The 27991-nt window shown below is 48.6% G+C and overlaps 1 protein-coding gene across 5 annotated transcripts in view; it reads right to left on the reverse strand.

Moving 5' to 3' along the window:
* The window catches only part of TMEM266 (transmembrane protein 266), a 152813-nt gene that overhangs the window by 46628 nt on the left and 78194 nt on the right, over window positions 1-27991 (reverse strand). For all 5 annotated transcript variants that reach the window (XM_017858023.1, XM_017858024.1, XM_017858028.1 and 2 more), the window contains 3 exons: window positions 24678-24811; window positions 21104-21292; window positions 2226-2380 (listed from right to left, as the gene is read on the reverse strand). In XM_017858023.1, coding sequence (XP_017713512.1) covers window positions 2226-2380; window positions 21104-21292; window positions 24678-24715 — 382 coding nt within the window. In that variant the 5' untranslated portion in view covers window positions 24716-24811. The remainder of the gene's footprint in view (window positions 1-2225; window positions 2381-21103; window positions 21293-24677; window positions 24812-27991) is intronic.

Genomic DNA, 27991 nt, shown 5'->3' on the forward strand with positions numbered 1-27991 from the left:
GGGCCAGACTGAAACAGAGGCACCCACAACCTCTCCCGAAGCTCTGGGATCTGCAGACCCTGGGGGTGGGTAGAAGTCAGGTCACAGAGCATAGCCAGGGGAAGACAGCTGCAAAACCAGGTTCCAGGTGGGAGACTCTGAGGCCCCCTGGCTTTGGGCCAAGGCGACCCTTAGAAGATGAGCCCAGAGTCAGGCCACATGAATACCAGTGGGAACGAAGAGGCTGAGGCCCATGTGACTCCAAGAAGACCTCCAGATGATTCTGAAAACATAAAATCTCTCCCCATTATTTCTCAAATGAATTCCTGTGCCTTTTTTTACGGTTTGCTTTAGAAGAGCAATAAATCTCTGATTGTGCGTTTTATGGAATTTAAGATGCCTTTTATGAGCTGCTATTGGATCTCCCACCAAAATCAATCTCCTGGATACTTAATTTTAAGCAAAATTCCAGTGTCGGCTGGGTTCTCAGTTCTCCTCAATACCTTGTCATAGCCCGAGCAGCCGAGGGCCCCGAGGACAATCCGCCACGGGGAAAGAAAGGCTCCGTTATGGGCAGGTCTCATAAAAAGCAGACAGTACGGGTGAGTGGGAGGGAAAGTATACAACATGGTTTAATTGAAGACAGGTTGAGTGTAAAACCAGTACCGGTCACTTTATGCTGGAAGATCCTTTAATTGGAACCAAGGGGCCACCAGCTGCATAAAACCCAACTAGGCTTATCAGACAAAAGCAATTCTGTGCTCACCGTTCATCCTCTCTCAGAGAACAGAAAAGGCTCATGTGACTTGGAGGGTGCTTGGACAGACCCTGAGTTCACAGGATCCCATAAAGGAGTTGAGGGCATTTGAGAAAGGAAGCCCAAGACGTCTGAATGGGTTTGGGGGTAACTGGATCTACAGTCCTGGATTTTGCCAGTGGAAGGAAAACAAGTCTCTTTGGGGCTGATAATTGTACCTTTTATTATTATTATTTATTTATGTATTTATTTAATTTGTTTATTTGAGATGGGGTCTCACTCTGTCACCCAGGCTGGAGTGCAGTGGCGTGATCATGGCTCACTGCAGCCTCGACCTCCCAGGCTCAAACGATCCTCCCACTTCTGCCTCCCGAGGAGCTGGGACTACACGCGTGTGACACCATGTGGGCTAATTTTTACATTTTTTGTAGAGACAGGGTCTCGCCATGTTCCCCAGGCTGGTCCCAAACTCCAGGGCTCAAGCGATCCTTCCACCTTGGCCTCCCCAAATGAGATTACAGGCATGTGCCACCACACCTGGCCTGTGCCTCTTTTTAAATTTGCATTTGAAGGATCTACCTTTTGAGTCAGGGCAATATGGGGAACCAGGAACTGCACCAGAAACCACTAAGTTATCCAAAGTCAAGAGGCAAGATACCTGCGCCTGCCCCTCTGGTGCGACAAACAGCATGGGGTAGGCCTGGTGGGGGTAAGCGGTGGATCCTCCACTCAGACAGCGATGTCACTATGGGACATCCAGGACAGAAGAGGTGGAAGACGAGGTGTAACGTGAAACTAGGACAAATATCAAGAGGAAGAGAACTGGCCAAGCAGTTAAATGACCTGGTGCCTTGAAGTCCCAGCTCCAATACTTCTTACTTAGGGCAAGTATCTCACTTCTCCAAATCTTAATTTGCCTCATCTACAATATGGGATCATATCCATGTCGCCCATCTCACAGGGTTACTGTAGTGTCAAATGTGTGGAAAAATGCTTTAAAAACTATCATGATACACATAAATCACACTGCCAACTCAAAGCTGGATAAAAATACCAGGAATCTTATCATTGTGGTCGCTGTCATAAGTAGTTACTACAAGCTGAGATGCCTCCGTAAATGGGAATTCTCTTTAGACTACAGAAAATTCCAACCTGGAAAATCCCAAATGGGAGCAATTAAAAAAATGCATACAGGGGTCCCCAACATTTTTCATCTCATCAGTTTCTGATCATGGAATGCTGGGGAGAGGACTGCAGAGGCCACATTGGGCAGAGAGGGGCAAACTGAGGCTGCGGGTGACAGAGAGAGAAGCTGCCAGATGTATTTCCTCCCCAGTAGCCATCCCCATGAGCCCTGGGGCCTGAGGCTGGGCAGCAGCATCGGTGGGGGCAGATCACGGCCTGCAGGTTGGGGACCCCTGATGAATGCAGATGCACATTGAATATTGACATCATATGTATTGGCATATGTATCTCTCTTGCTACTCACACTGGAGAAGCTTTATATCTATTAGAAGTTCCAGAGTCAGGAGAATCACCACCAATATTACACAGGCTACCAGGAAACTGTTGAGACTTGCACTGAGCAAAAATACCTGCCACACGGCTGCTCTCTTCCCACAGCACGGCTTCAGCCAGTTAGACCTGCGGGGACAAAAGTGGGGAGAAGAGAGGCTAAGAATAGGAGGGGACAAGAGGGTGGGCCCCAGTCAAAGCCCTGCTCTCAAACCCACCAGCGTCACTCCTCCTGGGCTCTCTCCCTGGCTCTAGGCTTCATGGCGAAACACAACCTTATTCAAGAGGCTGGGGAGCATCATAAAGGGTGAAAATGTCTCATTAAGAAATGGAGCTGGCCATTTTTTTTCTTTTTTCTTTTTTCTTTTTTTTTTTTTTTTTTGAGACAAAGTCTTACTCTGTTGCCCAGGCTGGAGTGCAGTGGTACAACCTCAGCTCACTGCAACCTCCGTCTCCCAGGTTCAAGCAATTCTCCTGCCTCAGGCTCCCAAGTAGCTGGGGCTACAGGTGCATGTCACCATGCCCAGCTAATTTTTGTATTTTTGTAGAGATGGGGTTTCATCATGTTGGCCAGGCTGGTCTCGACTCCTGACTTCAGGTGATCCACCCGCGTCGGCCTTCCAAAGTGCTGGGATTACAGGCATAAGCTACCACTTACAGGCGGGCTTATATGCAAATCTGCAGCTCATGCATCTCTGTGCTTCAGTCTTCTCAAAGTTGAAAAGGGTATGAGACCAACATCTGGTGGGTTAGTGGACAGTCGGCCTAAGCAGCAAGTGCAGCATGGAAACAATGTGTTATTACTGTACTTCTGTGCAGCTCAGAAGGCGGTGACATGGGCTCTGGCATTTGGGAGCATCTCAATTTGCCTTTAATAAATGCTCGATGAATCACTGAATGGATTTTCCATTTTTCAGCTATAAAAAGGAAGATTTGAACTAGATCGCTGTTTTTCAAAGTAGGCTGCGTGGAACACTAGTTCCACAAAATGTTCACAGCTGTTATTTGATGCAAAAGTTTCCATGATTGGGTATGTTTTGGGAAATTTGGGTCCAATAAAGTTAAATGGCTATTTTTCTCTGTGGGGCATTTTAGGGCCTTCAATATGCTCTTATGCATCATCGTGGTCCCAAAGAGATTGCAGAATCAGGGCTTCCCAGACTTGCTGGACCGTGACACCCTTTACCACAGAGTGAGAATCTGGCGAGACTAGAGTTCCACGGACTTTCAGGGAAACCCTTGACTATATGATTCTGGGCATCAGAGCAGAGGTGAGGCTGCTGAGGACAGAAGCTTTCCTGAGCAGGTCTGGAGGTGGGAGGGGTCACGGAATCTGAGCTGGATGGGCTCCCCAGGGCACTGGACACCCTTCTCTCAGGAGCACAAGAAAGGCACCTCTGAGGGGTCTGGGGAATACAGGGATGGGGGAGCTGAGCTCAAACCTCACTGGTTTGGTAGTTTAGGTACAAATAGGACCTGCCTGCCTCCCTTGCTGAGGAAGAACTAGGCATCCTGAAGTGGCAGCCACAGCACCAGCCCAGGAGGCCACACTTCTGGCTCTGCCTTCGGCCACCCTGGGGCCCTGCGTGAACGCTCTTCACCACTGTGGCCTCCGCCTCCGCCTCCCCATATGTAAACAAGGATAACGCTCCTGAACTCACAGGTCACTAAAGTTAAAAGAGGAAACTGACTGGCCCTGTAAAGACAATGCAGCTGAAATGGATTTCGGTGATGATGGCGACGATGATGATAAAATATGTGATGGCCTGAACACGGGGTTGTGAAGGGGGCTCTGCCCTGAGGTGCCCCCTTCTCTCGGAAGGAATAATGTGAATGCTTCAAGGAGATTTCGTCCTCACAGTCCATCCAGGGAAAGCCTGAAGGAGTCCCCCGCCATTGGAAGGACAGACAAAGCTCACAGCTCTTCAAGAAACCTGGTGGGGCACTGGGCTTATTCACGTCATTCTGAATATTTTCTAACACCTCTGGGAATGATAGGCCCCCATCCTCAACTCTGTGGGGAATGCAAAGACTGGTGTTCAGTCCCCAAACTCAGGGAGCTGCTCGCAGAAAGACAGGTAAGAGGACATCAACAGGCAAAGGAGGAAGAGGAAGAGGCCCTTTTGGATGGGGCTGTGGGGGTCTATGTGTACCCCGCATGGTCCAAGAGTATGGGGCAAGAGATGAGGAAACCAGCCAGGTCAAAAGGGAGGGTTTTTCATTAAGGGACAAGCAGAAAACAGGAGAATGGTCTGTGGGGGCCAGATGGTGAAGGCCATTGATGAACACCCTCATCGCCCACTGCAGGTGGATTTCAAAGTCCATTGCAAACCACTTCTTTCTGCTTTCATGCTGGCACAAGGTGCCAATCTTCACGCAAGGGGCTGCAGAGGAAACCCCAGACTGAAACTGGGAGGAGCTTGGGAGGGTTGCCAGGTCACCAGATCAAGCGCCGGATGTCCAGTTAAACATCCCAACTTCACATAAACAATGAGCAATTTTCTAGTGTACCCTAAACATTGCGTATGATAGACTCATACTAAAAAATGATCTGTTGCTTATCTGAAATCCCAATTTAACTGTGAATCCTGTATTCTTATTTGCTAAAGCTGGCAGCCCTAAACTCAAGAGCTGAGGGGTCCAGAGGGGGCCTGGTGAGGGCGACTGTGATTTGATCAGAGAAGCATGGGAACCCTGGGATGCAGGCAGAAAGGCAGGAGAAGCTGGGGAAAAGCACATGGGAAGGCCATCTGTCCCGGAGGGGCAGGAGGGAGGGACCTGGCCAGGGAAGCCAGGTGCTCAGATGACAGCTTTGGCCCTGCTGGGCTGGAGGCTCACAGAAGCCTAAAGCTGCTGCCCGCAGCAGTGCCAGCGGCACAGTGCTCCCATCCATTAACAAGTCTTTGCATTTTAAGATATCCTTGGCTATCATCACTTGGCCACCCTCCTCACCTCCTGATTCTTCCTTCCGGCATCACCTACTCCCCCTGCTTCTTTTCCCACGATGTGACATTCCTGTCTCCCCTTCCGCCAGCCCCATTTTCATCCTTCACACCTCTCGCACCAAGTTCACGCTCAGCCTCCAGCCACCTCAGTGCCTCCGGAAGCCGGTTCCCCTGCCCTCTGCCCGCTCACTCCTCCCTGATGGCTCTAGCATGGTCTTTTCTAGGGCCCAAGGACACCCGGCTCCAATTCCACATTCTCCCCAATGCCCATTCCTGTGTCTGTGGCCCCTAAAACTGATGCCATGTCATTGTCATTTGAAATCTGAGCCAAGCACCTTCAGGCGGTTATGAATAAAAAGGGCAGCTGCCAGGGCCATCTGCCTGGGCTGGCCAGCAGGAAGCCTCATCTTCACGTTCCACAGAAGGCACCGGGCATTTGTTCACCTTCGTGCCTTGGACATCCCTAAGACACTGCTCCTTCTACCCCAGAGGAGGGTCCGGAAGGGAGTAGGGAATGAAACGAAGCATTGTATGCAGGAGCACTAGTTTCGTGTATATTCAGTTCCCTATTGACAGGAGACTCAGGAAGCAGACTGACCTGCTTCCAAGGGAGGAAAAGCCAATTTATATTGCTGTTTAAATGTCATTTTTTCTTTTTCATTTTTTTTGTTAGAGAAACTTACTAATCACATCAGGTGGTTAGCGAGAAGCTGCAGGAGATGGGCGTCTGGAGTTACCTGTGGTCTGAAGTCAGCCCATAGTTGGCCTGGCCCTGCCACCAGAGCACACTCCTCAGCCTCAGGGAAGAGTCAGGTAGAGGACCGGGCAGATGGCAGGATTCGAATGCCAGGCAGGAAATGACGGCCTTGAAGTCAAATGAACGCTGCACCCCCCATGAGCTAAGGTAGGCAGTGTGATCAAGAGAGGCGAAAATCCCTGCTCTTGGGCAGGTTACAATCTAGTGGGAGAGAGGGTCAGGCAATAAATACAACAGGTTACGGTGTGCTACAAGGCGACGGTACCATAAGGAAGACACACAGAGCTGGTGGAGGGATTAGCACAGGTAAAGGATGAGTTGACATTTTAAATATGGTGGTCAGAGCAGGCCTCAGTGAGAAAGTGACATGGGAGAAAGCTAATGGGGGTGAGGGGAGAGCGATTTAGTGTACATGGTTGAAATGTACACTACATAGGGACTGTTTCTGGTAAAATTCTATTCAGCCCCGAAGTAACTCCAGCATGAGAAACACCAGGGTGATGGGAGCCAGGAGCTGGGCCGGAAGAAGGATAGGGCTTCCCCCTTTGGCAGTGCGTGTAACTCACCACCCACCACCATCTAGGCCAGATGCTGCTGGTGCAGACACAGCCCTTGGCACAGCCAACACACAGCACCCAAGAACCCCGAGGCAGCCGCACAATCGCGCCTGTGCCATGCTGCTCTGGTCCTGTCCTTTTATTCTCATGCCAGCTCAGTTGTCCTCTGCCCTCAGCCACCCGCCCCTCCACCATGCCAGTCTGGGAGTGAGTTCGTGCAGGCCTCCTTGTTGGGGTTGTCACTTGCATCCTGCTCTGTGCACCCCCTCCTCTCGGTGACCCGAGGGGAAGGCACATGGGGGTGGACTCGACAGAGTGGAAGGACAGAAGACCACTGTCAAGGAAATGATGGTATCCAGGGGATACAGTGGTTGGTGAGCCCTGGCTGCGTTAGAGCAGGGAGACAGGGAGCCATGGAGACTGGGGGTGGGATGTGCCTCCAGGTCAGTGGATCTCAACCCAAGCTGCACACTAGAGCATCCAAGAGAGTTCTTAAGAACTCCAATGCCCAGGCTGCACACCAGACCTCCTGAACCACAACCTGTGTGAGGACCCAGGCCTCCTCAGATGACTCCAGTGTGCAATCAAGGTGGATGGAAAATGGCTGTTCCGGGTCCTCAATACTCAGTGGCATCTACAGAGCAGCAGCATCAGCATCAGCATCACCTGGCACTTGTTAGGAATGCGGCGTCTCAGCCCTTCCCCGTGCTAGCTGAATTTCAGTCTGTATTTCAATGAGATCCCAGGTGCTTTGGGTGAGAACAAATGCTTCTGGCGGCCTAATAAGAGGTAACAGGTATCTCAGAAGGTAAAGGGGGCATGGCAAAGGGAGTTTGGGAGCAGAAGAGATGAGACAAAAGAAGGCAAGCCAGGGTTGAGCAGCCCTGGGGCATCAAGGAAATGGTGCAGGCAGGCTGTGTGTGAGGGGTGGGGAAAAAGAGTCCAGATAGGTTCTGGGCTTCTTCAGGAAGAGCAGAAACAGAGGGCAGGGCTGCATTAGACTGCAAGACCACAGACCCCAGGGCTCCAGAACAGGGCCCTTGAGGGTGGGTGGGGGGCTGGGAGGCTGGGCTGAAGCTGCAGGCTTTTGGTTGACCAGTGTTTGAAAATCCCAAGCTGCTAATAAAATTTCATCCGAAATTCAGATGACTCGGACATTCCTAGAAGACTGTTTTAGCAGCAAAATAGAATGTGACCAGTTTCAAAAGATTCCTGAGTGGTTCAGTAATGACTCAAGGGGCTTAGTGGGCCAAAGGGGAAATCAGTGTTGACTGTTTAATTAGAGAAGGTGCTTTCCTTCTGTCTTCAACATCGGCCCATGAAGGCCCTAGGGCTGGTTCTCAGGGTGGTGTTATCCCCAGAATTGCCACGAGAGGGCAGGCGTTTCCCAATTTCCTGTCTTGGTGCTGCTGTAGTGAGGGGACAGCTCCAGGGGCCCGGCTTGGGCTGCCAGAGTCTGCAAATACCAACAAGCAGATGGCATGTCCTGGCAGATGGGCGAGTATTCTACCATAGTCACTCTTGAGGCCTCAGAGAAATCCTGGGGTGGGAGGGGAGGCTGAGTACCTTTGTTGCTTCTGCTTCATAGTCTTAGGTGTTTGCATAAAATTTTCAAAAAATCTGGAATATGAAAGCGAAATGACAAACTTCCGGCGGAGGCTTCATATGCGATAAAGCCACAGGGGTGACCTGGAAGGAGCTGGCTCAAGCCACTGCTCCGTCAGGCAGCGTTCCCAAGCCTGGCACTGAAACAGCCCCAATCCGGAAGGGGAGGTAGAGCCGTGTGGCGCTAGGATGGGGAGGGCTGAACTTGCGCCTGTGGGGCCTGCCTCTCCCACACCATAATCCACTATGCAATTGGTCTGCAGTGAGCGCCAGGCTGGCTGTGGCGGGGAGGACATGTGGTGGCGGTGAGGGCAGTGACTGCACTGAGTCTCCTGAGGTGCAAGCTGGGGAGTGGCTAGAGCAGGGGGACCGTGGATACCCTCAAGGTGTCCTAAAAGGGGCTCACAGGCAGTGGAGAGTCACAGCATCAGCCCATCTCCCTGAAGGCAGCCAAACGAGCTAACCCTGTTGGCCCTACTTTGAGATTTTCATCCTTCAAGTTCTCAAGGAAGGAGCTGAGGGAGGTGATCAAAATGAGACTGGAAGCTGCCTGGCAGGAGGAGCCGGATTGAAGCCTGGGGCCCTGGGCTTCCCCAGCTGCTGTCACTCTGCCTTCAGGAAGGCACTGCTAGACCAAGGGCTCAGAAGCTTTCTGGACTGCAGAGCTCTCCAGCAGTGGATACAAGCTATGCCCCTACACCCCCAAAATGTACAAAACCACAGCACTGTGCATAAGATTCCAGGCAGTGCAGGAACTCCTTGAATCTCACCGATGGATCATCTAAGGATACCCAGGCTCCAGGTTAAAGCCCCAGGATTAGGTGATTTGAGGCCCTGCCTAGCTCCACTTGCACCGGTTCTAGCATGCTGAACACGTGTGCCCTGGGTGTCACAGCTGACTTTGCCAATGGTTTTGATGGTCAGCAAAACTCCTGGGTCCCACTTTAGTATATTTATTCCAGATGATTAAAATATTGGAGAAAGCCATGAGACTGAAATGTAACTTCTGTCATTGACATGGACTTATTGATTAAACAAACACTTAAGATACATATTGTGCACCAGGAGCTGTTGTGAGCACTTTACAAATGTTAACTCATCTAGTTGCTATAAAAGGCAAGTCCTTTTTTCTCTGTTTTCATGGAGGGGAAAGCCAGACTTTTCCATCTGTTTGGCTGTTGCTGGCAACTACTGTCTCCAAATCACAGTCACACCATTGACTGAACTCTGACTGGAATCGTTGAGCCTTAGTTTCCTAATCCCCTAAATGGAGATAATCTGCTTTGACAGGGTTGTTGTGAAATTTAAAAATATTGAAAACATATGTCAAGCCCATAACACAGTGTTTATCATACGATCTACTATGGTGATTTTAGATACACAGTCATTAGAAGGGGGATGAATAAACACAGTAAGTTTCCACATTCATTCCATGCCATCATGGTTCTCATATGCCCACCAAATGCCAGGCACTGTATTGGGTACTGGGCCCATGAGGGTGATCAGAGCCTTCATTCTTATGTAGCCTACAGCCTTATACACGAACTCTGATGATCCAGTGCATTCCTAGTTCTAGGACACTCAAAAGGTAAAACAAGGGGAGGAAAAAGGCAGGAAAGAAATGGGCTCACTGTGTATGATGTCTCTAAAGAGACACATCATCTCAATCTGTGAGAACTACCAACCCAATGCCTACGGGGCACCCTTTCACAAAACATCTGAAACGGTTAGTGGGGCTTCTTTCTCATCCAGGGACAGCCAGAAACACAGGAAAAACACTTAAGCTTCCCCTTTGTTCCCTATACCCTATTCCAAGGGGCAAGCCACAGCAGCACACAGACTCTGAGACGCGGGCTCATAAGCACACACCACGAAACCAGAACTCTCAAGGTGGAGGTGAGAGGTGACTCTCCCAGCGCTCTGGGAGAGCTAAATAAATGGAAGTTTCCACACAGGCAGCTTCAGTTCTGCAATCAGAGCTAAAGGTTAGCCCTGCTGCCTTGCGGGGAGAGAAGGAGGAGGGTTGTGTGCAGCTGGGGTCACCAGAGTCTGACATTTGCTTGTCCCAGAATCTCAGATTGCTTGCATCCTCAGAAATGTCAACCCTGGGAAACAGTAGGGTGTGGTGGCAAGAGTTCAGGGTGGGGGGTAAGGGGGTGGCGGAAACGGCCAGACACTTGGCAACCTCGCCCCTGCCCACCTCAGGGCACAGTGGCCAACGCACACCATTGACTGGCTGCCCCTTCTTGGGGAGACCAAGGACACCGACCACACATCTCAGAAGGGCTGCCATGTAGGTGGGCTGTGCTCAAGGAGCCACCCAAGTCCTTGGCAAGGGGTTCAAGGTTGACTTAGGGGCGGCAGTGCGGTGCTGTTGGATGAAGTGCCTATAAGGTCTCCGCCACCCTGAAGTCCTCAATTCTGGAAACTGGTCTCAAGTCTGAGAATCTCCTTGTGCTGTGCTTGGAGGACAGGGCTGCTTGGAGGCAGTCAGCTGCCTACTGGGTGAGAACGAGGGAATAAATCGGCACCCCACCCACCAGCTCTCTCCAGGTTTGCTGTGGTTTGGCAAATCCTGGGTCAGCTAAGATCTCCCTCCTTCTAGTTGGCCAAAGTCAATATTCAGGTGCGTCCACAGATGACTGAGGACTCCCATTCCATCCCAGCACCATAAATTCACCTAACTTTTCCTTGCGGGACGTGGCCACGCATTTCAACTTTCCTCCCCTCTCTCCAGGAAACGTCCGCGACTCGCCCCCGACCCAGGTGGTCAGAGGCGCTCCGCCGCCATCTAGCGGTCATCCGCTGCTGTACACCCTGCTCCTTGCGAGCAGGCGGGGAGGGACGGATATTTTGCTGAGAAATAATACATCTGAATGTATTGCCTTTTTTCCTTTTTTTTTTTTTTTATACAGGGTCTCACTCTGTTGCCCAGGCTGGAGTGCATTGGTGCGATCCTGAGTAGCTGGGACTACTGGCGCACACCACCACGCCTGGCTAATTTTAAAATTTTTGTAGAGAGGGGTTCTCACACGCCAGGCTGGTCTCCAACTCCTGGCCTCAAGCGATCCGCAGGCCTCGGCCTCCCAAAGTGTTGGAATTACAGGCATGAGCCACTGCAACCGGCCTTAATTGATTTATTAATCAAGGAAACTTCTTTGGGGTTCCTGGACTACAGGAAAGACAGCTAACCAGTGCTCATCAGGAAAAATGTTTTCGTCTAAATTAAACTTTTATTCTGTGGTTGGGGCATCAAGAATTCTCCTGGAAGCTGGAGCCTACTAAAAATATCAAGGGAGTGAGGGGTCACAGGGTCAATTTGGGGTCCAGGGACAGCTGGCTTGCCGGAGAAAGGGGTGGTGTTTTATTATAGGCAGATCTCACTGGCATCAAGAAAGTGGATTATTAAAGCTCCTTTCTTTTCCTCCCTGAGAAAAAAAGGATGCAAAGCCATCCGAAATCATGTGATGCCGAAATTCCAGACTCTGCAGCTGCATGGCCATGGCGGGGATCAATCTGCCTCATAACCCTGAACCCCCAAAAGCTTTTCCTTCCTCTATCAGGATGTTAAAACCTTACTAAGTGAAGTTGTCATGTTCTGAGGCAAATCTGATTTCCTTCTTCTAGGTGACTTTGTGGAGAAGGCACGGAATTAGCAGGGATGCTCAGACGTGAGCCAGCCGACAACCACAGCAGTAACTTCTAAGGCATAAGAAGCCTGGGGCCTCCCTTGCAGCTCCTTCCCAACTCCAGAGATCTAGGGACCAGCTCCCAACTCCCTGCAAATGGAACTGGGCTTCCCGAACTTCTCTTGTAATGCTTATTTGCATGCAGCCCTACCCATTCACTCACTGATTCATTCATTCAAGTCATTCCTTGATCAGTCAACACCCCTGTTCCAGGCTCAGGTGATCTGATCCCCACCGTGAGGAAACTCCTGGCCCAGTACTGGAGACAGACTTGTAAAGAGAGGAGCAGAGGTCAGTGTCACCCTTGGGTGTGGTGATGGAGGTAGGCAAGGTGCTATGGGTACACTGAGCTGAGGACCTAGCCTGGTGGGGTTGGAGGACAGAAGACTTTTTGGAGGCTGTGGCCCTCAAGCCAGACAGTACAGGAAGAGAGAAGGGTATTTTGGGCTATGGCTTAGTAGGTCCCTACCCCTCCCTTCTCTTTGTCCCCAGTCTTTGCTCGCTGGCATATCTAAAATTATTTCAGTCCTTATTTAGAGATGTTTGCTATATTGGGTCTGTCTTATTTTTCTAACCTGACATCTCAAAAAATATCCCTGTGCCCCCATTATGTTTTTTTCCTCTGAGCGTAAAGTTCTGGCAGAAATGTGCTGTTGGCATCATCTCCAAGTAATAACATCCATTTATGTCTGCCCAAGACCCAAACTTCCTCCAAGCTTCCCCTGCCGAGGAGTCCAGCCCTGACCTCTCAGGCTGGGCTTTTTAGAACCCTAAGATATAAATAACTGTCTTACTAAACACTGAATATCTTTCATTTCTTACTTTATTTTTATTTTTGACAAAGACTATCCCATTTTCTCACCCATGACCATCTTTGCACCCTCTTTTCACTAAAAAGATGGGGAGCATCTTTATCTTTATGTGACCACAGAGTGTCATTTATAAAGTGGGGATGATGACCCCCACCTTGCACCACCATTTCTCCTACAGGGCTGTGGGCTTCTCTAGGGTGGAGACTCTGATCCCTCTGATTTTTCTCTTTTGTCGCCTCTGGTCTCACCCAGACCCTGAAAACTACCCAGGCCTTCAACGTACTTGGTTAAGAGGAAACAGAACTTCCTTTCTGCACCATGATTCTTGCAAACTCAATGTCACTCTTCCAAAGACAGATGATTGGCTCACTGAGAGCCTCATTTTTCTGTACCTCACTTTTCCACCATTGAGTGAGATGACATCCAATGAGAACATCACAGAATGAGAACAAGAAATCAGGGGCTCTGGTTATGTGCAAACACAAAGCCCCAGCACTGTCCACCAGGACAATGGACACTGGTCCAACTGCATTGGAATGAAAGCATCAACTGACCAAGTCATTGAAGAAACAGACTAAGAAGGCAGAGCTTTTCCAAACCAAACAATATCTAGAGAGGCTGGATGAAATTAAGAGCTAATTCGAGACTGAAGGCTATGAAAGGAGAACTGGCTTCCTTAAAAGCTGTGGATGATTCTCTTGCTAATGTTCACACTACCCAGTCCCACTGGAGTAACAGTAATGTACTTTGCGAAATGATACAGTTCAAGGGGTGGGCCTGATTGGCTTATGGATTTTCCCCTGTGCCTTGCCATGCGACCCAATTCTAGCCAAAGACACATGAAGGAGAGAGCTGCTAGAGGCTTCTGGGAAAGTTCTTTGTTGCTCCTAGAAGAGAGTGATGGGCAGCCACTTTCACTTGTCAGACATGAATGAGGAAGGATGTGGCCTGATGACCACAGGCAGCCCTCTCGGAGGGAACCAGTGGAAATGGCTGGTTCCTGTCACAGCAGGAAGCAGGCCTGGGGTGCTTGTAAATGAGCCGAAGTACACATATGGCTCATTTTAGTAGTAATGGGTTGGTGAGGTCCAGGTTCCACATGTTGGGGGTCACATGGCTCTCGGAAGCCATGGGATGAAGTTTACAGCATAAGGATGAAGTCGACACTGCGGCCAGCAGAGTGCAGAGATGAAAGGAATCTGGTTCTTGTTGGCACTGGTGAGTCTCTGGACCAACCTCAAAGCCACCCTTGCCCTGGACTCCATGGTACCTGGACCAGTGAGTGTGAGGTGGGTTTTCTGTTACATGCAGTCCAAAACAACTGGCTAATGGAGTTACCAGTTCTTCATGAGAATAGCGTGGAGAAGAGATATTATTATGGCAGTAGAAATTTATAAGACTTAGAGATGATGGAGTATGAGGCATGAGGGAGAAGACATCAAGCTGGCCCCTCAGGTTATCCACGTAACAGGGCATTGTGGGCGGCTCAGCTGGGGTGCAGATACCTCCCCTGTTCCGCTTCTCCTCTTCTCCTGAGTGTCTGTTCACCTCTGTGGACATGCATGAAGGTTTCTGAGTGATCACTATTGAGGGAGGGAGGCACCTGGTTGGGGGTGGGGGTAGAGGCAGTGGGGGAGAGGCAGATGATGCAGCAGGCATGATGTGCCAGCCCAGCTTCTTGGGTTGAACTGGAGACCTGGGTGTAGAGTGGTGAAGGCCAGAGGCACATAGGACTGGAGCTGGGGCCATAAGTCGTGCATTGACAGCATGGTACAGGCTTGTCATAGGGGTAGCTTTCCTTCCTCACTCTGCATGGAGCTCACACTGCATGGGCTTTGGGTTTCTGAAGCCCCTCCACTTGGCACTGGCACTCCCAGAAGGGACACCATTGGCAGCAATAGCTTCACGGGCACTGGACACGGTCAGGAGGGAGCCAGAGCAAGGGAGGAGGAACACAGACTCCAGGATGACTACGGTTGACTATAGGTGACTAGAGGTGACCACAGCAGGCTTCATGTAGCTTTGGGGCATTTTGGAACCCACTGGTACCTGCTGCAGCAGAAAGGAGACTTAGGTGCTCGTCAATGAGCTGAAATTCATGTTGCTCATTTTGGTAGTGATGGATGGGTGAGGTCTAGGTTCTACTGGTTAGGGGTCATAGAAAATACATATTGAGAAAAGACAGTTCAGTCTGGGGCTTGCAGGGTTTGAGATGGCCAGGACAGGCAGGCCATTGTTGCTCAGGCTGGATTTGAGTGCTGTCACTGAAAAGGCAGTTTTTAGCAATGACTTGGGTGAGACAAGAACATTTGTCCTCTCAAGTATGCAGCCAACTCAGAGGCAAAAGAATAGATCATTCCACAGACTCTCATCAGGATTCCGAGATACGTTTGGGATCCCTGTGAATATGTTCAGGAAGTAGCTGGATATAAGTCGGGAGTTAGAGAGAGATCTAGGCTAGAGACACGACTTTGAATGTTACCAGTTGAAGGAGATTAATTTAAGTAATGGGAATGGATGAAATTACCCAGTGTGTAAAATTAGTAGAGTGAAAATGGCCAAAGGCAGAAAACAAGGTACCCAACATTTAAAGAACAAACAGAGGAACCTCAAACAATTTTTAAAAGGCGTGGAAGGAACACCCAGAGGAGGAAGAGGAAAATCAGGAGAGGGGCTGGGCATGGTGGCTCACGCTTGTAACCCTAGCACTCCGGGAGGTTGAGGCAGGAGGATCACTTGAGCCCAAGAGTTCAAGACCAGCTTGGGCAACATGGTGAGACCCTGTCTCTATTTAAAAAATTAAATAAAAAAAGAAAATCAGGAGATCATGGTTATAACAGCAGACACAAGGAGGCTGGAGAGGGAGGGAGTGGCTGACAGTTTCAAATGCTGGACAGAGATAAGGATCGTAGCAACAAGGAAGTGGCTGATGCCCTTAAGAACAGTTTCCGTGGTATGGACAAGGCTGAAGCTGGACTGCAGCAGACTGAGACATGAATGGGAGGGGCAAAGGGGAGGTGGCAAGTGTCTCGAGGCTTTCAAGAAGTTTGACTTCAAAGAAAAAGAGAGGTAATGGTACCTAGCAGGGAGGTGGAGTCAGAGGAGGACACGAGATTGGAGTGTGATGACATGGGGTGAGGAGGTAACTGATGGAGCAGGTGCCTGAGAAGGTGGGAGGGGAAGGCAATCAGAGCTCAAGGAATGGGGCAGGCCGTAAAAGGGAGGAAGGAAGAGACAGGGGTGCGGTGCAGCCCATCCACGACTGTGCCTACTTTCTGAGGGTACTAGGAGAGGAGATCATCTGCTGAGGGCAAGAAAGAGGGGACTTGAGGCAGACACAAGCGATCAGAACTGGCCACCTTGGGACTAAGCAGGACCACAGAGGAGGACTGCCAGGCAAAACTGAGAATCAAGTCATGGCTGGAGACCTTGAGTCTAGAGAGGCACCCAGTCTGCACAGTCATATGATTTTCCTCCCTGAGCCCTCGGCAGCCTGAGTGCAGAGGTGAAGAGAGGAGCAGCAGACAGCTCTGCTATTTGGGCTCTGCTAAGCAGCTATCTGGAGGACAAAGGGCTTCTTTCTAGGCAAGTCAAGGAGCTTGGCCAAGATAAGGTTCTGACCCCACACCAAGGCGACTGCTTCTTCTTCCTCACCCTGCAGGACTTTGATGGACGTAAAGCATACCAAACCACCTCACACCCATTAGAAAGGCTGCTATCAACAAAATGGAAAATAGCCAGTGTTGGTGAAGACAAGGAGAAATCAGAGCCCTCATGCACTGTTGGGTGGAATGTAAAACGGTGCAGCAGCCACTACAGAAAGCAGTATGGCAGTTCCTCGAAAAGTCAAAAATAGAATTACCGTGTGAGTCAGCAATTCCTGCTTTTGGATATATACCCAAAAGCACTGAAAGGGTATTATTATTATTAATTATTATTATTATTTTGAGACAGAGTCTTGCTCTGTCACCCAGGCTGGAGTAGAGTGGTGGTGTGATCTCAACTCACTCCAACCTCCACCTCCCAGGTTCAAGTGATTCTCTTGCCTCAGCCTCCCAAGTAGCAGGGATTACAGGTGTGCGCCACCACACCTGGCTAATTTTTGTATTTTTAGTAGAGACAGGGTTTTGCCATGTTGACCAGGCTGCTCTCAAACTGCTGATCTCAAGTGATCTGCCTGCCTCAGCCTCCCAAAATGCTGGGATTACAGGCATGAGTCACTGCACCCGGACTGAAAGCAGCGTTTTGAAGAGATATTTGTACAGGCATGTTCATAGCAACACTATTCACAATAGCTAAAATATGGACCCATTTGAGAAAAAGCAGTCCAGTGTGGGGTGTGTCAATTGACAGATGAATGCATAAGCGAAGTGTGGTATAGTCACACAGTGGACGATTATTCAGTTTTAAAAAGGAAAGAAATTCTGACACATGCTACAACATGGATGAACCTTGTGGACATTATGCTAAGCAAAATAAGCCAGTTATGAAAGGACAAATACTGCATGATTTCACTTACAGGAGGCACTTAGAGTAGTCAAATTCAAAGGGACAGAAAGTTGGGTAGTGTTTTCCAGCAGCTGGAGGAGTGGGGGAACAGGGAGCTATTGTTTACTGGGTATAGAGTTTCTATTTTGCAAGAAGAAGAGTTCTGGAGATGCATGCTGGTTATAGCTACCCAACAGTGTGATGTCCTTAATGCCACTGATGCTTACACTTAGGAATGGTTAAGATGGTACATTTTGTTACATGTATTTTACCACATTTTTAAAAAATGCTTTAAAAAAAAAAGCACACTGGGGCTAGGCACTGTGGCTCATGCCTGTAATCCCAGCACTTTGGGATGCAGAGGTAGGCAGATCACTTGAGGTCAGGAGTTTGAGACCAGCCTGGGCAACATGGTGAAACCCCGTCTCTACTAAAAAAAAAAAAAAAAAATTAGTTGGGCATGGTTGCACATGCCTGTAATCCCAGCTACTCAGGAGGCTGAGGTGGGAGGATCACTTAAACCTGGGAGACAGAGGTTGCGGTGAGCCAAGATTATGCCACTACACTCCAGCCTGGGGTACAAAGCAAGACTTTGTCTCAAAAAAAAAAAAAAAAAAAAAAAAGTAAACTGAGAAGTTAAAGGCATTGGACAGGATAGCTAGAAGCAGAATCAGATGGGCAATGCATGTTACCCACAGTCACCGTGATGTTGGAAAGGGATGGCTGAGAAATGGAAGCCCAGTGCTGCTAGCCAGGATCAAGGGATCAGGAGCATACAGATTGGGCTCTATTCCTGTGTCTGTCATTTTTTGTTGTTGTTGAGACAGGGTCTCACTCTGTTGCCCAGGCTAGAGTACAATGGAGCAATCATAGCTCACTAAAGCCTCAACCTTCTGGGCTCAGTGATCCTCCCACCTCAGCCTCTGAGCAGCTAGGATGACAGGTACGTGCCACCATGCCCGGCTAATTTTTTTTTTGTAGAGATGGGGTTTTGCCATGTTGCACAGGCTGGTCTTGAACTCCTGGGCTCAAGTGATCCTCTCACCTCAGCCTCCCAAATTGCTGGGCTTACAGGCATGAACTATCACGTCCTGCCCCTGTCTCTGTCATTGTGTGACCTTGGGCAAGTTCCTTGTACTCCCTGGGCCCTGCTGTCTTTGAGAATGTTTAGAATGGATGCGTTTAGGTCTCTTCCAGCTCTAACAGTCTCAGATTCAGGGAAACCGAAAAGCCCTGAAACATCACAGAGCTCAAGGGCACTGGGAGGCGGGCAGTGGGGCCACGGAGCACTTTTTTGCCAGAGTCCCTGAGGTCTCTTCATTCCCTACAGAAAAGGTTCATTCCTATACATAACACTGGCCTTTGTAGGAAGAGGGATTTTGGACAAGACTGAAACCAAGCTCAGAGCTGTAAATGAGGACTCTTCCTTTTGTTTTACATTGCCCCAGAAAGGACCGGGTTGGACATTTTGGGAAAACCCCAGGATATGCAGCAAGAGCCAAGAGGCCTGGCGGAGAGAGGTCGTTCCTCCCTCGCAGTGGGATTTTGCTTCGCTTCAGTTTCCCCTGGCTTCGGTCCTGTGCCTGTGCTTCCTTCCTCCAGGAAGCCGTCTGGCTGCCAATCGGGGCCCCCAGCTGAGAGCTCCAGCAGTGAGGCAAATCCCTTCCCTGGGCTGCTTCCTATTTACCCAATGGTAACAGCTTTTCTGGGCACACCTGGAGATTCAAATTAAATCAAGGGCCTCTCTGCCTTGCAGGCGCTTCATTTGGATTCGTTTGTTTGGAAAGAAACCTTGCAAAGGCTCAATTTAGAGGCAAATTGAATGATAAGGCAAAGCCTCTGCCAGCCTTGGGGTTCAGGCTAGGGAGTGATACACAGGGGACACCTGGAAAGGGGTACACCACAGCGCAGGACCCCTGAAAGGGGGTACATCACAGTGTGGTACATCTGGTGGGGGAACACCCATAGGTCCACCCGCGGTGCCATAACACCCGCAGGGGGCACATGTGGACGCTGCTTTGCTCTGAACCAGAATCCCCGGAGGTTTCTCCACTTCTCTCCATACCATCCTACTCTCCACTTGAAAAGGGCCTAACAGGCTCAGGCCAGGGCAGGAAATGAATTCTCCGAAATAGCTAGGGCATGTTAGAAGGCTGCACTACTGCTTTTGACCACCAGAGAGCAGTGGCGCAGTGACTTGCTGGGTGCTCAGAGAAGGACCCACCAGTTACATCATTTGCAGAGCCCAGTGAAAATGTGGGGCTCCTTAAGAATTTCAAGACAGCAGCCGCAGAGCATTTAGCCAAGTGTTGGGGCCCTTCTAAGCACGGGGCTCTGTGCTACTGCACAGGTCACATGTGCATGAAGCTGGCCCTGGCCCAGAAGCCTCAGGTTTTAGCCCAGCCTTCAAGATGGTAAGGACCTGACAGAGCTCAGGACAGCGCTGCCACAGCAGGTGTCCCTTAGCTGCCTCCAATCTGCTTGCCTATCCTTTTTTTTCCAGTGTCCTGATGACAATATGCACAATACTTGGAAAAATTACATTTTCAGAGAAAGCCACTGGGGTGTAGTTTCTGCAAAAAAAGGTATGTGGTTTCACCATTGTTAGGCAGTTTATCTCAGGAAGTGGGAAGCTCCTTCCAGAAACAAGCCCAGGGAATCCAAGCTCTACAAATTTAGCTTTAGCTAAGGCTTCTCGTTTGCTTCTAAAATACCTGACAACCCTTCATTTTTGTATTCAAAGCAGCCAGCATGTTCCAAAGTGTTTACCGGCACCCAGGAAAGAAAAGTCCAGAACTGGCTCCTAAGGTCCTGCCAGTATTTACAATGCTGTGTCTAAGAGCCACAGGGTGAGGCTAGGGAAAGCCCTTGTCAGAGTCGGAAGTCTGATCTGCTGTGTGACCCTAGGACTTGTTCCTACCCCTCTTTGGCCTTCAGCTACGCCACCAAGCCCCATGAAAATTAGGACATCAAACTGGTGTGTCTCCCCTGCCCCACCTAGCTCTTGCCCTCTACCACTCACCTTCAGGAAGTATGTTTGTAAGACAGACCAGGCTAATGAGAAGTGAATTGGGAAATGAAGGCATCCAAGCTGACTGACAAACTAAGTAGGAGGAGGTAAGGACCACCTTTTTGAATTGCAGACCCGCATATTCCGCATGCCTTCCCTGGAAAGGGAGTGCCCGAATGTCTGCAGAGCTCCTAGCCGAATTCTCTAGATTCCCTTACATCCTAAGCATGTTCCTGCATGCAGGGTACATTCTTCCTGGTCGCTTCCTAGTGAGAGTCTGCTTCATAAAGAGAAAGTGCAGCTCAAGTCCATCCCTTATGGGCTCTGTGACCTTGGGCAAGTCCCAAATCACTGTGGGTCTCCTCCTTCCCAAGAGGGGAGTGGATGGGTCATTAAGGAGTGCCTCAGTCCTAAAATACATTTTATGACTCTCCTAAGAGGTCACCTAAGGGTCATCTGGCAGGTATTTTCTGTGTCCATTACCTTTTTCTGAGGAAGTATTGTGTGAGTAGGAAAAGGGCCTGAGTGGTCTGCTGTGAACCTCTGCTGTCTCACTAGTTAGCATCTCTCATCTTGGCTGCTGCTGCTTGGAAGATATCCATATAAACCCAGGGCCTTTTTAAAATTATTTATTTATTTTTATTTTTTTGAGACAAGAGTTTTACTCTTGTCGAAACTCTTGTGGCCCAGGCTGGAGTGCAATGGTGCAATCTCAGCTCACTGCAACCTCCGCCTCTCGGGTTCAAGCAATTCTCCTGCCTCAGTCTCCTGAGTAGCTGGGATTACAGGGCTACGCCACCATGCTCAGCTAATTTTTGTATTTTTAGTAGAGACGGGGTTTTACCATGTTGGCCAGGCTGGTCTCAAACTCCTGACCTCAGGTGATCTGCCTGCCTCGGCCTCCCAAAGTGCTGGGATGACAGGCGTGAGCCACTGCACCCGGCCTAACCCAGGGACTTCTTAGCTAGCTCAATGGTCCCAGCACCTACCCTTCTCTTTGGTAATCTTCGTCCAGATTTGACAGAAGCTGCGAGCCCGCCGTGGAGAGATCGACAGCAGCCAGAGGCAAGTCCCGATAGGCAAAGTTCACCAGCTGCACAGGAGCAATGCTCTTGGTTTCTTCGTCTACTTGTTGGGAGATGATCTCAACTTCAGAAATTCCTCCTTCTATGGCAGGCCTGGGTTGGAGAGGAGGAACAATGGGAAAGAGTTATCTCCAAGGGCCAAAAAATTCTTCCATTCCTCAAGGAAAGGAAGGAGAATGCTGCTATGCTGGTGCAGGGCTGAGGAAGCTTAAGGTTGCCCCTCTTCCCTCTTGGCCACCCGAGGACTGGACTGAGGCCCTAACAGTCCCATCTCTTTCAGTGGTTGGGGAAAAGTGGGAGAATGGGAAGAGGAAGTGCTCAGTCCTGAAAATATGAGCTTTAGTGGGGGCAGGGTCCTTCATGAAGGGGAGGTAAAGACCCAGATGGATAACTGCCAGCCAGCAAAACTATGGCTCAGACTTTTAGGACTCTGGGTCACTGGACTCTATATGGGAGTAAGATATTCTTTTAAGTTGTCTCCTGAGTTTCTTTGTAAAGGTGTTTTGAAATGTTTCTATTCTCTATTCCACAGTAGAGAAAACAGGTTTCTGTTCACAACTGGATGTACTGTGGTGATAGAGGAGCCTACATGGAGACTTGCAGAGACCTAGTGGGCCTTGGGGTGGTGAGGACAGGAGGCTCCAGCTGTCCCTGGTAGCCACTCCCTTCCTACTTGAACTGGTCCTACCATATGTCTCTTCTTAAGGTTGGGAATACAGGATGGGAGTCACTTGATCCAATGTCTGAGGGGTTGTGGGTCTCTTCCTGTGTTACTGTCAGGCTCACCTTGGGCACTGCCAATAACTGACCACTCCAGTGGCATTCCTGGGCATCTCAGCCAGGGCAGTACCACCTCCCAATCTACCAGGGGGTATTTGGCAGTTTGTGGAGGTATTTTTAGTTGCCACCATGACCACAGGTGGTTGCTATTGACATTTAAGTAGGGCTGGGGACGCTACACATTCTGCAATGTGTCAATAACAACTAAAAACTGTCCTGCCCAAACACCCACAGCAACCCTGTCCAGAGATGCTGGACTAGAAAACTTTCCTTTAGCTTCCTGGGGCACCATCTTTGGTCTGTCCAGTTTGTCCTTGACCCTATCTCATCCTGTAGGCCCAAGAGTGAGCCCTTGTCCAAACAATGAAAGTTAGAAAGGAACAATAGTATAATGGCAAGGAGTAAAATTTAAATATTGGAGGGAACATTGAGGGTCAGTGCCCAGGATAATGAGGGCCCAGTTTTAATACTGAGATGGCAGCCCTGTCTGCTGTAAACTGTTCTTGGGCTCTGGTGCTGGCTTGAATGCCAACTTCTGCAGGGCTCCTCCTGAACCTCAGTTTCTCCAATCAAAGCATGAGGAGGTAAAATAGAATATTCCTAAGGGCTGTTCCTTCTCACTCTGTGATCTGACATGGATAACAGACATATGGAGAAGATTGGAGGAGCTCTGGAGTGACAAGTCCCTATACTTGTGGGGGAGCTCTAAATTCTAAACTTTTCCAACAACCACTGAAATCTAACCAACAATACATAGCTGCAGGCCGGGCATGGTGGCTCACGCCTGCAATCCCAGCACTTTGGGAGGCCAAGGCAGGTGGATCACCTGAGGTTAGGAGTTCAAGACCAGCCTGAGCAGCATGGTGAAACCGTCTCTACTAAAAATACACAAAATTAGCCGGATGTGGTGGCGCACGCCTGTAATCCCAGCTAATTGGGAGTCTGAGGCAGGAGAATCGCTTGAACCCAGGAGGTGGAGGTTGCAGTGAGCTGAGATTGGGCCATTGCACTCCAGCCTGGGCAACAAGAGTGAAACTCTGTCTCAAAAGAAAAACAAAAGCAAAACACAGCTGCAGTTATCCAGGAAGTTCAGAGATCAATCTACCTACTTCTCTTTTGCTTGGATTATCCAATAATTAAAGGGAAAATGAGTTTCTTATTTGAATGCCACAGACTGGCTGCCTAGACCACCTGAATCCACCAAGTAATTTCTAATGCCCGATTCTCATTTGTAGGCCTTATTTAAACCTTTGCTTTTTGCTACTTGTCAAGCACATAATAGTACTCATCATTGTGTGACATTTACAAAATGACTCAAGATCTTTAAACGAAAGTCATAGAATATGAGGTTTCAATGTTTCTCAACAATTTATATAAAAGCGTGGGTGTGTATGGGGGGAATCCCAGCTCCCCCAGATGTTTCCCAAAAAGCAGATGCTGGGTTGAATTTGTTCTCTCTTTTCTTCTGGACGACTCAAGGAAACTATGGATCGCTGAACTAAACAGAGAACTTTCTGATTAATAAGGTGTTCATGGAGAGAAATTAACAGGATATGGCTCTGAGAAGTGCGAACAAACTATTTCTGCCTTTCCAACGTTTCTGTCTCACGTTCCCCTCCCATCAGTGGTCACAGTGGCCTGGCACCATCTCTGGCCATGTGGTGGTCATCTCAGCAGAGAGACAAGGCCTCTTCTGGTGAAGTGAAGGTCCCACAGTGTATAGGCTATATTTAGATACAAAGAATGGTAGGGTAGACAAAATGGATTAATAGTTCCATTCGTTACTTCTCCTTGAGCCCATGCCCTTTGGCATATAACTTCACAGCTCTTTCCATCAAAAGAAAGAATGTATTTTCCTAACCCTTAATTCAGCATTCAGCCATGTGACTCATTTTTGCCAACAGGAGTTAGATGGTAGAAGAGCCAGCAGAGGCATGAAAAGGCTCTGTGAATTTCCGCCTGTGCTCTTGTACCTCCAACATCACCCATGAGAGGGTGAGCAGCCTAGCCTACTGGAGGATAAGAGACGTGGAGCAGAGTCCAGCCTCCTCTAGATCAGCCGACAGCCAGCTATGATCCACATTTAAAAGCCATCCCAGCCAAGATCAGAGGAACTGTCTAGCTGAGTACCCCAAACATGTGAGCAATAAACATTTTTTGTTGTATTCTGCTAAGGTTCTATGGTTGGTTGTACACAGCATTACTGTGTCAACAGATAACAGATTCATACTCCAGATGACAGAGCAGTCAGGCCCATATCTAGATAGGCCAGGACAGTGTGGTGTAATAGAAGGAGTACTGTTTTCATCTTAGTATTCATACCAACCACTTGCAAAACACAAAATAAGTGACCACCTTGCAGGTGCTTGGTAAGATTAAGTGGTTGGTTCATATGGCATCTCAGGTTTTGGGAACTGAAAGCAATTCTCCCTTAAGAATTCTGCCCCAGGTTTCATAAAGCCTGGTTTTAGAAACCCTCTTAGATTTCTAAATTTCCTTGCAATTCCCATTTTGTTAATTCACCTTCAGAGCTTCCTAATCTTGTCTTGAGTCTTGCTTTTGAAAGGTTTCTCCATTTTCTGTGGCCTCCTGCTAAAGGAAATGTACATAGTGGTTGACTAAATTAGAAGATCTTCATCTTCTGGGAGATTTATAGCCACAGTTCTGGATCCAGAGAGCAGATCCCAGCAGTACTTACTGTGGATTGGTCATGTTGAAAGATGCAGCCAGAGCCATGGGTTTTCTTGGTGTTTAGTGGGGCTCAGCTGTCCTGAAGCCTGCTGTCAGCATTTCCAAGCGTGGGTTCTACAAGACACATACAAATATAGTGCCCTGAAAACAAAAATAGGAACTTATTACCTTCAGATGCCAAACCAAAGTCCTCCTAAGCTCATCTAAAAATGGGAGTCCTTAGAACTTTCTTCCATCTAGCACTTTTCTTCAAAGTAATGTTGAATAGATTCTTACAATTACCCTATGGAAGGGTAATAATAAACATAATTTCTCTTTTTTAGATGAGGAAACAAGGCCAGAGTGACAAAATGACTTTTTTGTGTCACAGAGATGGTAGAAGAGCCAGGTTAGTGCCCAGGTTCTCTGACTTCTTATCCACAGTTCTTCCCACTAAACGGCTGTGCCCCCCAAAACAGTGTCCCTTTATACTGCAGCTTTGAGAAGCTTCAAAATAAGGTTTGTCTAAAAAATCTCAAATGTTTTCCATGTATTTTTTCTCCCACTTCCCTTTCCCTTCTGGTAGTTCTGCCTTTTCGTGCAGGCTTTTCTCTTCTCTCAGCTCATTCTGAGAGTAGAAAGAATAGACCCTGGAGCTGGGCTGCCACAGTCAGAGCCTCACTCCCTCTTACTAGCTCTGTGACCTGGAGTGAGCTACTTACACCCCCATCTTCAGTTTCCCCACCTGAAAAATAGGGATAATAACAGAACTAACTACATGAGGTCACGCCTGTAAGATACTAGCATAGTGCCTGACACTTAGTAAGTACTATATAAGTGTTGGATTTCATTATTATCATTTATTTTATTTATTTATTTTTTTGAGATGGAGTTTCACTCTTGTCGCCCAGGCTGGAGTGCAATGGTGCAATATCGGCTCACTGCAACCTTGCCTTCTGGGTTAAAGCGATTCTCCTGCCTCAGCCTCCAGAAGTAACTGAGGTTACAGGGATGCACCACCACATCCAGCTAATTTTTTTTGTATTTTTAGTAGAAACGGGGTTTCTCCATGTTGGTCAGGCTGGTCTCGAATTACTGACCTCAGGTGATCCGCCCACCTCGGCCTCCCAAAGTGCTGGGATTACAGGGGTGAGCCACCATGCCCAGCTTAATTTATTCATTTATTTATGTTTAGACAGGGTCTCACTCCGTCACGAGGCTGGAGTGCAGTGGTGCGATCTTGGCTCACTGCAGCCTTGACCTCCTGGGCTCAAGTGACCCTCTACCTCAGCCTCAGCTGGGACTACAGGCACATACTCCCACACTTAGCTAATTTTTTTTTTTTTTTTTTTTTTTTTTTTTTTTTTTTTTTTTTTTTTTTNATTACAGGCTTGAGCCACCGCGCCCGGCCTACACTTAGCTAATTTTTTGGACTTTTGGTAGAGTCGGGGTTTTGCTGTATTGCCCAGGCTGGTCTCAAACTCCTGAGCTCAAGTGATCAACCCACCTCAGCCTCCCAAAGTGCTGGGATTACAGGCATGAGCCACTATGCCTGGCCAGTAATAATAATAATTATTATCATTATCTGAGAGACAGAGTCTTGCTCTGTCTCCCAGGCTGGAGTGCAGTGGCGCAATTTTGGCTCACTGCAACCTCCACCTCCTGGGTTAAAGTGATTCTCATGCCTCAGCCTCCTAAGTAGCTGGGACTACAGGCATGTGCCACCACACCCAGCTATTTTTGTATTTTTAGTAGAGACAGGTTTTTGCCATGTTGGCCAGGCTGCTCTCAAACTCCTGACCTCAAGTGATCTGCCCACCTTGGCCTCCCAAAGTGCTGGGATTACAGGCTGAGCCACTGTGCCCTGCCCATAATAATTTTTTTTTTATAAATTAAAAGGGCATAGTCTGTTGAACCTGAGTATATTCCAACACATTTAGATGGCTGAATATAGTATTTCCTCTTAAAAATTGGATGAGTAGGCCAGGTGCAGTGGGTGGCTCATGTCTGTAATCCCGGCACTTTGGGAGGCTGAGGCGGGTGATCACAAGGTCAGGAAATCGAGACCATCCTGCCTAACACGGTGAAACCCCGTCTCTACTAAAAATACAAAAAATTAGCCAGGTGTGGCAGTGGATGCCTGTAGTCCCAGCTACTGGAGAGGCTGAGGCAGGAGAATTGCAAGAACCCGGGAGGCGGAGCTTGCAGTGAGTCGAGATCACGCCACTGCACTCCAGGCTGGGCGACAGAGGGAGATTCCGTCTCAAAAGAAAAAAGAAAAAAAATTGGACTGGTAAACAGCATATACTTTTCTATCAACCAGTGCTACAGTACCATCTAGAAGTCTTCCGGGAGACAGGGCAGCCCAGCAGAAGATACACAGACAAAATAACTCAGAACCCAGGTTCTTAAAGGAGCAAGGAAGTTCCTTTAAGCAATGTGTAATTAAGAAAAGAGTGCTCAAGTTAAAGAAACTTAAGGAAATCCTGCGGAAGTCTGAACTTAGAGCAATTGGAATTAACAGAGATAGAGAGCTCTCTAAAAGCAGAAGGGCCTCCAAGGAGGAAGCCATCAACCATATCCACACCAGATGTTTGTGGAGCAGTAGAAGCAAGGGACAAAGGCTCAGAGCCAACACCAAGGAGAAATGGACAGATGTTTTGCAACCACATCTTACTTAGAGCTTCACTTTCCCTTAGTATTTCTTAGTAAGGAGGGTCTAAGCATGAAAAACAGAACTGTCTTCTATAGTATCTGGGACTTCATATCCATTTTATACTAAGTCTTATAAAATTCCAGAACATAGATTTAATCAGTCTCAATCTTTTTATGTTCTCTTTATAAAACCTCAAGTTAATAAAGTCTTCTGAGTACTAAGACTGATCACATAGAGTGTCTAAACTCAACTGACAATGAAGTCAGGATTGAGATATCCATAAATGGGAAGCCAGGTGAGCAATCCCTCTTTCCAGAATGGTGTTTTAACAATAAGCTGTATTCCCAAATGAGGCTTTTTTGTTTTGTTTTGTTTTGTTTTTGAGACAGAGTTTCGCTCTTGTTACCCAGGCTGGAGAGCAGTGAGCAGTGGTGTGATCTCAGCTCCCTGCAACCTCCGCCTCCCGGGTTCATGCAATTCTCCTGCCTCAGCCTCCCAAGTATCTGGGATTACAGGTGCCTGCCACCATGCCCAGCTAATTTTTGTATTTTTAGGTTTCACCACGTTGGCCAGGCTGGTCTCGAACTCCTGACCTCAGGTAATCCACCCACCTCAGCCTCACAAAGTGCTGGGATTACAGGCGTGAGCCACCATGCCCGGCCCCAAATTAGTATTTTACATGCTAC

This window comes from Rhinopithecus bieti, unplaced genomic scaffold (genome assembly GCF_001698545.2).
Source record: "Rhinopithecus bieti isolate Rb0 unplaced genomic scaffold, ASM169854v2 scaffold_47256, whole genome shotgun sequence".
NCBI classification, from domain to species: Eukaryota; Metazoa; Chordata; class Mammalia; order Primates; family Cercopithecidae; genus Rhinopithecus; species Rhinopithecus bieti.